Genomic DNA, 11,959 nt, shown 5'->3' with positions numbered 1-11,959 from the left:
GAGTTAATGCATCAGCTACGGAGTAACGCTATTTTAATTCTGGCACGACACTTGGAGTTGAGTTTCCCCTTCCTGTGGCGATGAGAGGAAACTACTTGATGATGAAATCGGGGTTTCTTGATGACCCGGTGGTTCTACTCGCAAACATTCACATTACTCAAGGAAAAGAGAAGGTTAACTATTTATTTACAACATAGGTAAAAAAACGAGAAGAAACAAAGCAAGGAGAAAACTATTTACATGACTAAATCGTGGATCAGAAGAATTCAGCCCCCGCTCAACCCAGAGCGCTTGGTTTTAAACCCTCTGTCTCCGCCCTTAGCGGGGACAGCAACCAATAAGATAACAAACACCGCAAGAACCACAAAATGGCGTCCAAGGCTGCACCAAGTTTTACAGCTAGATTTCTCTTCCGCCGGGGATTCAGCCTGCGTTGCGTGAACCTTCAAAGCTTTCGCAAATCAATATACGAGCGGACGGAAGCGAACGAGGCGCGCATGTCCCACCTCTCTTAATTCCGACTGCATTCAAGCGTCGTGGTTTGATCATTCCCCGCGGCGTCAGTGATTCTGCCACACATACGCACAACTTGCACCGGGTTTGCAGACGGGCAGCGTGTTTAGCCGACGCTGCGGGGAGCCTCGTTTCTGTCCGCACGCGCGCAGTGTTGCGCTCCGTGTCGGCGTTTCTGCCCGCCGTGCGCTGCGCAGTGTGGCGGCGGGTGCCGTTGCCTCGGTCTGCTCTCGCTGCATTCGGTCGTGTGCGGTGCGACAGCTGCACGCCGCGTAGTGGACGAACTTCTTAACTCTTATGTCGCCTTCACAGGTGATCTATAACTCCATCAAAACACAGCTGAAACCAAAAATTGCATTCGTGAATTAGGCTTCGCGAGAAGTATTGCCGCCTAAGTGTGGCGGCAGATAGTAGGAGGGAAATTTTGAATCAGTGTTCGCTGGGTGGGCCTGTGTATGCACTTTCATGCGATCGGCAGAAGGCACCGCGTTCTCAGAGCTAGCTATATAGAATCCTCCGCGCAAATCAACAACTCCGATATCGCAAGTGCATCCGACCAAAATTCAGGGGGCCACTTTGATGACCTAAAGTGGGGTGAGGCGAAAGCCTTTAGCGCGGTATTGCTGCTTGTGTCACTGATGTGTGGTTAATATGTTGATTAAGTACACAGTTGTTTTTGAATCTTAAATGCTAGAGACACTGGAGGGCGTTTGGGAGGCATCCGTCTGATTCGACGCTTTTCCACAAACTCTTTCCAGCGTCCTAGACAAGGAGAGCTACATATGAGTTGGTAGGAATTAGCGTAGTAGTTAGCACGCTCAGCTGCGGAATGGAAGGATGATGGTTGGAATTCCATCGTGCACAAAGGTTTCTTTTTTTCATATCGAGTTGCTGAAGAGCGGAACGGAAGGACGCGCGGACGGACACGGTCGCGAGCATGAGCCATTAAATGTTTTCGCCTTAGTAAGTAGAAATATAACACCCGAAGTCTTCGTCGCACAGGCAACAGAAAACGCGAAAATTGGTTCGTGGCATTTATCTCCTCCGCCCGGCGCTAAAAACATGGCGCCTAAGGAATTTTAAGAGAGAACAGTGCCCTTAAAATCGAAGTTGTTAGCAGCGAATAATGCGGTTTCAGTCGCACCGCGTGGACTACTTAGTGTACGCAGTGTCTCTGTGATCGTGCCTGTTGATTGGGGACATCTTCATGGTGCACCTCTTCCAGACGTCGAATATTCTTGTAAGGGCCCAAGCAGCGGTGGCGTTCTTACTTAGTTGTCGACCATAAGGAACGCAACGTGCCGCCAAATCTCCGAACTGCCCGCCGACCTCTAGGTAACCAAAGCAAGGTCATTTCGCACCCGGCCTTAGCCAGAGCTTGGAATTCGTAACGAGCCCCAGAATCAATAGTTTGCTGCGTCCACAAAATCAGTTATTACGTAGACGGCACGGTTCGACATCTATAGACAGGCACATTTGTTGGTCCAGGGGAATGTCAAAATGTCCTGACACCCCGGTCTAATTTATGGTTCTCATTCCCTATATCGGAGATTACTAGGCCGCACGAAACATGAGTCAGCTGCGGTTGGGATGAATTTTGCCGTCAATTACGGCCGCTTTGTAGTTTTTATATGTTTCAATGAACCCAATACAGTTCGTGCATTTCTGCTGTTTGCTCACAGTCGTTCGCAAAAAGGCGAGCGTCATAAAACGTGCGCACACCTGACGTCGAGTTCAGCAAACTGCTTCTCTCGTCCCTCTCGGCGGATCCCTGCTGCCCATGTGCATCGCGCGCTCAAAATCCTTGCCCGCCATTCGCTAATAAGGAAATCTTAACGGGAAGTGGGTCCCTGCATGTCGCCTTGATAGACCCGTGCTTTTGGTGCCGCATTGTGCCGTTTGTGGGCGTGTCACCCGCCACCTTGGGTGCGTTCCAATACTCCCAAGTAGACGGCTACTTAGACGTCTAGCCGGACAGCCACCATCTTGGGACGCGTTCCATTTCTCACGAAGCAGTCTACTGCTTCGCCCAAGTCCACATCGATGCAGGCTAACTTGCTGTCTATAGATGGTGGAGTTCTTGTACGCGGATGAGCGAGTCGTGCTCTTGCGTGCGTCGGACTGTAACCGGAGTATGGGAATGGAAAAATGTGAGTCATTCCATTATGTTATTTGGTACGCAAACTAGTGGCTAATTAATCTTAGTGGACGTGCGATTCCTAGCAGTGAATCACGCAGGAGAAAATCGTACAGTTGAGAGCTTTGCTACAGCAGCGCACGCTGTAGGTCCGTTTACGTGGTCTGTTTACGTGATCCGGCATCTGACGATGCCGGATCTTAATTAGCACCTTGATTTTAGAGATTAATACTCGTCGCTGTCGTTGGGTTCCTCGACGGGCGTTAAGACGGCTGGCGTGACGGTTAAAAAATGTGTTCTGTTGCTGTATCAGTTTCATCAACTCTTTCGCGTACATTCATTTTATCTCTACACTCTCAAAACAAACACACCGGCATGTTGCGAATTGATTTTAGTCTTTGCAGGATTAAAGCTCGCTGCTGTCTTTAGGTTTCTCGCTGTCTCCGATTACCACGTACGGCAGACAGCAGGTTTAATGGCACGCATCTGTTTTCCTGTTGCAGTGTATATTAGCCGTATCGCATTTCGCGCATATTGATTACAGTCTTTCGTATCCTTTCTTATGTTTACAGGACCGTCTGGACGAGCACGTTCGAGGAGCATGTACAGTTTAGCATCAATAATAAAAGAATAATCGCATATGTCTTTAGCATCGTCTTCGGAGAGCGGCCCCGTCTGCTACAAGTAGACTGACCGAAAGGCGCATCCACCGGTCCGGTTTACGCGCAGAGTCATAGCAGAAAAAATGTGCAAAATTGTTGAAAACACGTTTTTAATTATCGTTATTGCTCAGTTTGAGAAAAATTGTAGTACAACTGTTCATATGCTTTAGTTACATTATTATGCCGCGAGGCGGCGTGAGCTGTAGACAAGTTCCAATACATGGACATATAGACGGCTTCGTAGACGTCACACTAGATGCCTTGTTAGACGTCTAGAATATTGGAACGCAGCCCTTATGTCACCGCCCCCCCTCCTCCTACCGCTCCTGACCCGCCACTCACATTTCTCTTTAATCCCTCTTCTTCGCTCAGCCCCGTTGCGGTGGTCCCTACTTAAGGAGACAGTTAACGTCCTGATTTCCTTGGCTGCTGTATAGAGTTGTGTATAACTCTTCGGCTACTTTAACTACCTAGTCCATATTGCTAATGACATTACCTCGTTTGTCTCTTAACGAATACATCTGGTTTTTGCCTATGCCTAGTTTCATCTTCACCGCATTTAGGCTATACCTCCGTTCTTTAGAGCATGTTCGATTCTTTCCATATTAAACTTCCTTATGTCGGCTACCTTGCGCTTATTAAATTTGATAGCTCTGACAGTTCTAGTCTGTCTGTCGGGTTAGACGCCTTAAGACTTTGTCGTTTCTTAATTAGATATTTCGTTTCCTGAGATAGCTTCTCGTTAGCTCGTCGAACCAACCTACCGCCTAGTGCTATTGCGCATTCTGTAAATATAGCTGTGAGATTGTCGTTCATTGCTTGAAGATTAAGGTCGTGGTCCTCAGTTAAAGCGAATATCTGTTCAGCGATATAATGAATTCCTCTACTTTCCCTCTAAGCGCTAGCTCGTCAATAGGCTTCCGCTTCACTAGTTCCTTCCGCTGCCTCTTCAAGTCTAGGCTAATTCGAGACCTTGCCATTCCGTGGTCGCTACAACGTACCTTACCGAGGACCTCTACATCCTGCACGATGCCAGGGTGGGCGCCTAGTATGAGGTCTCACCAGTAACCAGCCTCACCAGTTAGTCTCACCATTGGCGCTCTTCCATGTCCATTTCCTGTTTTCTCGTTTGCGGAAGAAGGTATTCATGGTCCGCAATATCCTTTTCTCTCTGCGAACTCTACGAACAACTCCACCCTGCTATTCATAGAGCCTATGCCATAGTCGCCTATACTGCCTAGTCTCCAGCCTGCGACTTCCCTACCTTGGCATTGAAGTCTGTATGTGCGCTGCTATGTTTCTTGACTGTTTGCACAGAGATAACTGTTCGGCTTGTTTGTCCAGATCTTTAGACCATCAGAACTGCTACAAGAACCCTAATGGGGGACTCGGCGACCGCTGCGGTTTCACACGAACTGCACTGGGAAGTTTTGAGAAGCCCTGCTCTTGAATGTTTTCGGATTGTGGTTCATCACGGAAGAAAGGACGGATATCTCTCCTCCTGTCTAAACCGAGGAACGTTTCTCTTGTGCGACCTCGGGTGCTTTTGCATTGCGGTTATACACGAGTGCTTGAAGGTCGCTTCGAGCTAGTAGTTAATGGTTTGGCACCTGGGCTGCCCCAGTGATGAAGATAAATGATGCAGCATGATAGCAATAGAAAGTCCCGGTTCCCTATCTATACACTGCAAAGCAACAACGGTGACAGTCGAAGCGATGCACGCTCAGCTTACAGGTTACGCTGCATACACACAATCACGCTGCCCGAACACAGCCTCCAGCATATCAAAATGTACGACTCGTGGAGCTGCAGGCTCATGGAGCTGAACGGTGCCACCAAGTCTAGACAATGAACACTGTGAAGGTACTTTTCAAAGACGAAGTTCAGCGGCTGGCGATTTCTTGTGGTTGTTCTCGTGTCAGCAACATTCTGTCCGTCTGCTTGACGTTGTGCCTCAGTCAGGCTGGCGCGTCGTCGCATATCATTTCCTCGGGAGCTGCCGCTCTCCGTTCTTGCTTGTTGCGCGCATTGGTTTGCCGCATGTTTTTTTCTGGCCCGCCGAAGACGATTAGTTCCGGCTCCCTCGTGTTTGCGGGCGACTGTTTGCTCCCCGTCCAGCAATCGCTTAGGCAGTGGTTGCGTGCCGATTGCGGCTGTCAAATCAGTCGTTAGCGCACACGGAGGTAGATGCTGCGTGGAACGTACCGGTGGCCCGCCTCTCCTACGCAGCCATGAAAGCTAAAACGCGCCCGTGTTTCGGCACCGGGGCCAGTATTGTATAAGCTGTCCATTTTAAAACGGCCATTTCGCGTCCGTCTCTCGTGCTCTGTTATTGGTCACCCGCGCCTTCCAAGCGTCTCGACATTGGGTAGAAGGCGACCAAACCTCACCGTTGGCTGCATGCATATCGCAGCCAATGGCATGCAGCGGGCACGTCCTGCCGCCTGGTGTTGACAGAGCGCTGCGATACACCTCACCAGCGGCTGCATGTCGCAGTCAATGCCAGCCAATGGTTCGGTCCGGTCGCCAACCGCCCAATGGCCGTGTCGCTTTCCACAGACGCTTGAAAGCTGCGGGTATATCTGAGTGACCAGACACCGGACCAGACAGACGCGAGACGAACAACGGAAAATAAACAGCTTACAAATAGAGCCCTTGAAAATAACCGGGAAGGTCTGGAACGACAAGAGCGTAAGAGTTAGTTTATTCCATATTTAAAGTCTGCCGCTCAGCAATGTTTCTTCCAAAATGACAACTCATTTAACAGCATGGCATTTTAGTGTCGCGTAAGGCGTACCCAGTGGGCTGCTACGCTGCGATTATGCTAGCACAGAACATATATAAATTTAAGAGCACAACCGGTCGAATTGACGAAGGATGAGGAAAAAACGCACAGACACGACCACTGGACTGTTAACTGCGCTTTATTCGTGAAAATACATTCCACGGCAGGGCTAACAGGGCATGCGGCGCATGCACCCAGCATCAATCACCCGGCAATGAAAATGGAAGAGAGACAGGAAAGCTACCGCCAGTGATCTAAAACCCAAATTCTTTTTCGAGCAAGCAGACCGAAGTTACGCTAATGCAATCGTCACCATGCACACAGAGGAAGTATGCATCCAGAATTTCGCTCTCTTCTTTGCCCCTGCCAAGAAAGCTTACTTTGCTGAACAGCGGGTAGTAGCAGCCACACTCACGGCAGTGGCGAGGCAAGTTTGCTCCGTCAGTAGATCCCAAACAGTTGTGGTGCTCGCGCCGCCTGCCACTAATACATCGGCCTGTTTGGCATGAGGTATACCTTTTCGCATGTATGAGGAATCTTAAACACCACATGTCGTGTGAAAGTTGTCATGCTGCGTCGTACGCACAGGATTCCTTGGCCCGCCTAGTGAGGTACGTGAGCACAAGCCCGAAAGCTTAAGAGAGCAGAAAACACACCGTTTATGCTCTGCTTGACAGTGACCTTCTTAACGTTCATGAGTTTTGATAGTTTCAAAGAATTCAGCTAGTGGCTTTTAGCCTGTGCTTTCGAAGCTTCATCACACGCTTTCATATTCACCCATTAACTTCCTAGCCGCCATTCCATCAGGTTCTCGGAACTTCAATCCCTACTGTATTCATAGGACGGCACCACCTACATTTCCGCTAGTCTTACATACTGTCGAGGGCGAGCCTCCAGGATGCGCGCGGTAATTAACTTCGTTGTCGTCCGGAAGTTCGACAACACATTTGTGGAGGTGAAAGTTGGACTTGTCTTCTCTAATGCATGCTAGCGGAATCAGGCGATCGTTCGTATACTACATCGCAGTTTCTCGCCTAGATCGTGCAAGAAAGGGCCATTTCTCACATACATGTTTTTCTCCGCGAGTGTCGTTCCGTGCAGCGAGCGTTCTTTTGTGTCCACACGTGTGCTTTCGGTGCGAGGTGGGCGTCCGTGGCGCCACCCTCCGTTCTGCGAAAAGACCTATGAGCGCCCGCTTCGTTAGCTCATTGGTGTAGTCGTTAGGGCCGCGGGCAATGCCCCCGCTACCCGAGGTACGAACCGTCCCCTTTCAAGGGGGCCAGTGCGCGTGTACCCGTGAGTGTGTGTGTGCGCGCGCTTCCGGTGCACTGCAAGTGCGCGCTATACCCTGCGGCGCTGGCAGGCGACTCAGCCAAGTGACGGACGACAAGGGACGACAGTGTGCGCGCGATGCTCGACGGTGCGAGTGCGCAAAAGGTGTGCGAATTTGCGAGCATGTACTTTGGCGTGTAAATAGGTTATTGTAAATATATCCTTTTGTATTTCCTTCACGTGAGGGCTTAATCGTTTCATTTCTTCAGCGCGTATTTGTAACATTAAGTTAATCTTAAGCGTCAATTCTAACAATCGCCTCTCGAGTGCCCTGGAGACTTTTCTCCTCGACAGTACTTAGGGCATCTTCATAATCGCGCCAGCTACACTGGTCCTCCCCTTTGATCGGCGTTCGCCTTAACAAGCGCTGCGGCTTGGTCATTGCCGCGGCCACCGCACCGCCGTAAGGGAGAAAATATTCCTTTTGTTCTGTCTGTGAGACCAACCTACAACATTAAAGACAGAACAATCGGCTTATCGGTAGAGGAACAACATCTGGAGGGCGAACTTCCGGGCGAAATGCGTCTCTACAGCCGGGTCGGCGCTCAATCCTGCTCGCCGCTGCGCTTCGGCGGTCGGGGCAGGATCACTCGCGGCACACATGCTCACCTGCGTAGCTTTCTGAGATGGAGGTGTTTACACAGACTACGAGTGTGTTTACTGAGCCGGAGGAGCGCGCAGACACCCAACACGAAAGCACATCCCCCGCGGTGCACGTCGCCTCGCTCTCTGTCGCAGACACGGGGGCCACTCTTTTTGGCGGCACTCGCAGAGCGTCCGCGCGGTTCTCTCGACGCAAGAGAGAAGAAATGGAAGAGCGCTTTGCTGCAAGAAAACTTCTCTGCACGTTTGCGCAGAGGTGCGAGAAAAGTGCTTTGCGGAGAAGCCTTTGTCAGTTGCAGGTGTGGAAAAGGCAGAGCACCATCCCGCCAAACAGCGCGCGCTGGGCGTTGTTCACGACGAAACAAAATGCGGGTAGGCGCAGGGAACACCTGCTCGTTGTCTCAGGGCTTAAGCAGATTTTCAACTAACGGGGTATCGTGCATGCGTTTTCATAGTGCAGAGATGCACCTACTCGTGTAAGTGCTAACGGCCACGCTGCAGAACGAACGACGTAAGAGACAGAGAGAGCAAAACTCTATTACGTGATTTCAGGCCGTCCGCCACATGGCCATAGCCAGCTCGGAGCGCTCCAAGCCGGAGGACACTCAAAACCGAAAAATAACAGAAATAAGGGTCGGTGCAGCAGACAGAACAGGAGACCGCAAAAAAAAAGCCAATGCTGTGTTGGAAAGGGTGTGTCGGGCGCGCGGCCTTACCGCATGCGAACGTAGCCGGAAGAAACGGCCGCCGCGGTTATGTGCGTGTACGCGCTGGCGATTCGGCGCGCCCAAGAATTAGCCGGCGCTTTGTGCTTCTACGTGTGTGCTTGCCCCTCAGCGGCGACGGACGAGAGACCCCCCGAACAGCAGTTACATCGTCGGATAAGACCAAGGTCTGCGCGTAACGACGGGAACCAGCTCAAGATGCCTTCCCAGGGAGCCGACCGAAGGGAGCAGCGGGGAAGCAAGGACGAGGGAGAGCGAGCTGGAAAGGAGGACCGGGAAGAGAGGGGAGGAGAATGAGACAGACGGGTCGTGGATGCCGAGAGGAGAGGCCGCATCCCGACGGCAGAGTGGTGTCACCGCAATTGTGAATATATGGGAATAAATTAGGCAAGACTGTGTAATCGGAATGTTCGGTGTGGTCTGGCTGAATCGGGAGGAGAGGAAAACAAAATAGAGGAAGGAACCTGCCTGACTGGGTGATATAAACTTGTTTCATGACCTCACTCCAGACCACTTGATGCATAGCGCAATAATTGCTCTCTTTGCAAATACCTTTTCACTCCTAGTTAATTTTATTCATTACAACAAAGACTTCCTCCCAAGTATCTAATAGGTCCCTTGTAAGGCGGCGCTTCACCAACGCGTACATTTTTTTTTATTCCCTTGGCTTGCCGTCACTACGGGCCTCCGGTTTACCCTCACCCCCCCCCCCCCCCCTACCCCCGCAAGCAGTGGCAAAGGCGCAGGGGGAACTGGCTGATTGACCACTGTGACGGCCTAAGGCTCCTGGCCTTGTTAAGCGCGCCAAGAAGGCATGCCAGGCGCACACAACGAGCACGTGGCGCCGCTTGGTCTTAGGCAGCATTCCCACTGCGGCAGAATGCGGACCACCTCGCATTCCGCGATAGACTTTTTTTCTTCTTTTTTTGGCATTCTCGATGGCACCGAAGCGTCGCGGTTCTTTGCCGTCTGACTTTCCTGCGGCGAGCCAGTGGATCAGTGGTCCCGCCAATTAGCTGAAAAACAACTTTTCATCCTTCGAGAGGCGACGTGCGGGTGCGGCAGGGAAGGGAAAAGCATCAAGCAATAAGGACGATAACTCCCCCCCCGCCCCCCTCGGGGAGAGGGTTTTCAGAATGTTTTCTGCATGTGTTTCTTTTTTCTTTTTTAGCCAAGCCCCGGGCTCGAAGTTGGGTCCAACCTTCAGGGGCTGTGGCTACCTCCATTGGTTATCGAAGCTTAGGGCGGGCCTCGAAAAATGACCACCCTAACTTCTTTGCTTGCAAAACCTTTAAAATTGCATGTAAAATCATTGAAGAGCAGTCTTGTCTAGTTGAGCTAGAGGCTCCGTGCAGTGGCACGTAATTGTACAGACCTAGACTCTAACCTCGGGTCGATGAGTAAGGTCTTGTCGAGTTTCTCTGTGTGAGATCTTTTAACTTACAGTTTGACTTTCTGTGTGACTCAACTTGTAACGCAGTTTGCCCTTGTACATCCTGTAAATATATTTTCTCTTTGTCTTCATCATCTGGCATCAATCATCGTCTGCTCCTTCAACACCGTCGAATTCACGTTTGGAGAGGTCCAGTGCCCCTCCGAAGAAACGCAAAGAACCATCTTTGAATTTACTTCCCTACTTCTCCGTTCCTTAACAACCCAATTCCCCCAACAAACGGCCTCGAGCCTCCGTTTCGAAAGGCCCCAAGCGGTCTTCGCTCGTCTCGAATCCCGCTGCGTCTTAGTTGCTGTTTGCTGTGAATATTTGATGAATCACTTAGGGAGCCGCCGCAGCCAGCTGCGCCAAAGGCTTGTGGAAGTGACGAGACTATAACAAAAGAAAAAGCGAACTGAGGGAAAAAAACTTCTCCCTTCCTTAACAACCCAATTCCCCCAAATAACGGCCTCGAGCCTCCATTTCGAAATAAACAGCACATTCATTCATTATTGTCTTGTGTAAGAGATAGTTGAAACCACCTTGCTTGCTCAAATGGCCTTCAACGGTGCACTTCTGATCAGACGAGCAAATTACCATGGTCCCTTCAAGTACGTTTTGAAGGGTGCGTATACTGCGCACGCAAACTTAATTTAGGAGTATTAGTAGTAGTGATTTATTAAAAAAAAAAGTGAAGCAAAAGAACGTTGCCGGCCGCGGCAGTTGCTACCTAATATCTTAAGCGCCCGAGCGGCAGCCGGCGGAGGTGAAAGGAGAAAGGTTTGGTTTATGGGTGTCCCAAAGCGACTCGGGCTATGAGAGACGCCGTAGTGAAGGGCTCTGGAAATTTCGACCACCTGGGGTTCTTTAACGTGCGCTGACATCGCACAGCACACGGGCCTCTAGAATTTCGCCTCCATCGAAATTCGACCGCCGCGGCCGGGATCGAACCCACGTCTTTCGGGCCAGCAGCCGAGCAAGATAACCACTCAGCCACCGCGGCGGCTAAAGGGAAAGGATAGCGAGGAAAAGTACCGAGGGAAGCGATAGCAGAGAGGACAGGAGAGAGCTTTGCACACTGCTTACAAAATACAAAGAGCAAGCAATCAAGTTCGCGCCGCTCGCGCGCTAACGTCCAGGCTGCGTTCGAAAAAAAGTGCGCGCAAGCGGCCACGGCGCGCAATCATTTTATAGAAAAGAAATAAACTATATACAATGAAATGTCGCCCACAACTCGATTTTCACAGGGCTTCCAGTTTTGATTTCCCTCTCCGAGTAAGACGACTGTGCGGCCTAAATGCGCACAAGGTAACGATTTCCCAGCGGAAATTGCGAGCAGGAAATGGACTCGGGCAGTATATGCACGCATTACGGAGAATCGGCAGTCGATGGCCTCTGATGGGTTAACAGAGTAGATTCCAAGGAAAAAGAAACGTAGCAGGGGTCAACAGGGAGTCGGATGAGATTAGGAGATTCGAAGATTACCGCTGCTGGTGCAGCACACAGGTAATTGGAAATAAGTGAGGGAGGCCTGTTTGCTGCAACCGACGTAATCTTGATTATGGCGACGATGATCCGCACACGTGGCGGCAGTTTGAAAGCAATGGCCCAACTTGTTTTTGCAGGATAACTGATGCCACCGTTTCTACGGCTGCACAACCACCCGGGCCTGTCACCGAAGCTTCGCCGTCTATTTCGCACGAAATTCTACGACAGGGAAACGCCCCGCCCGAGAATTCATTCAAACGTGTAGGGACGCAACGAGAAAAA

General features: G+C 50.7%; 1 protein-coding gene across 3 annotated transcripts in view; it reads right to left on the bottom strand.

Annotated features, from left to right (window-relative positions):
• Positions 1–378: 378 nt before the first annotated feature.
• LOC144102482 (high affinity choline transporter 1-like) overlaps positions 379–11,959 on the bottom strand; it is a 30,197-nt gene continuing 18,616 nt past the window's right edge. For 2 of the 3 annotated variants that reach the window (XM_077635748.1, XM_077635755.1), the window contains one exon: positions 379–852. In XM_077635748.1, coding sequence (XP_077491874.1) covers positions 820–852 — 33 coding nt within the window. In that variant the 3' untranslated portion in view covers positions 379–819. The remainder of the gene's footprint in view (positions 853–11,959) is intronic. The other variant, XM_077635760.1, reaches the window with a different exon arrangement.

Source organism: Amblyomma americanum, chromosome 1 (genome assembly GCF_052857255.1).
Source record: "Amblyomma americanum isolate KBUSLIRL-KWMA chromosome 1, ASM5285725v1, whole genome shotgun sequence".
In the NCBI taxonomy this organism is placed as follows: Eukaryota; Metazoa; Arthropoda; class Arachnida; order Ixodida; family Ixodidae; genus Amblyomma; species Amblyomma americanum.
This window is presented reverse-complemented; position numbering and strand designations above follow the sequence as displayed.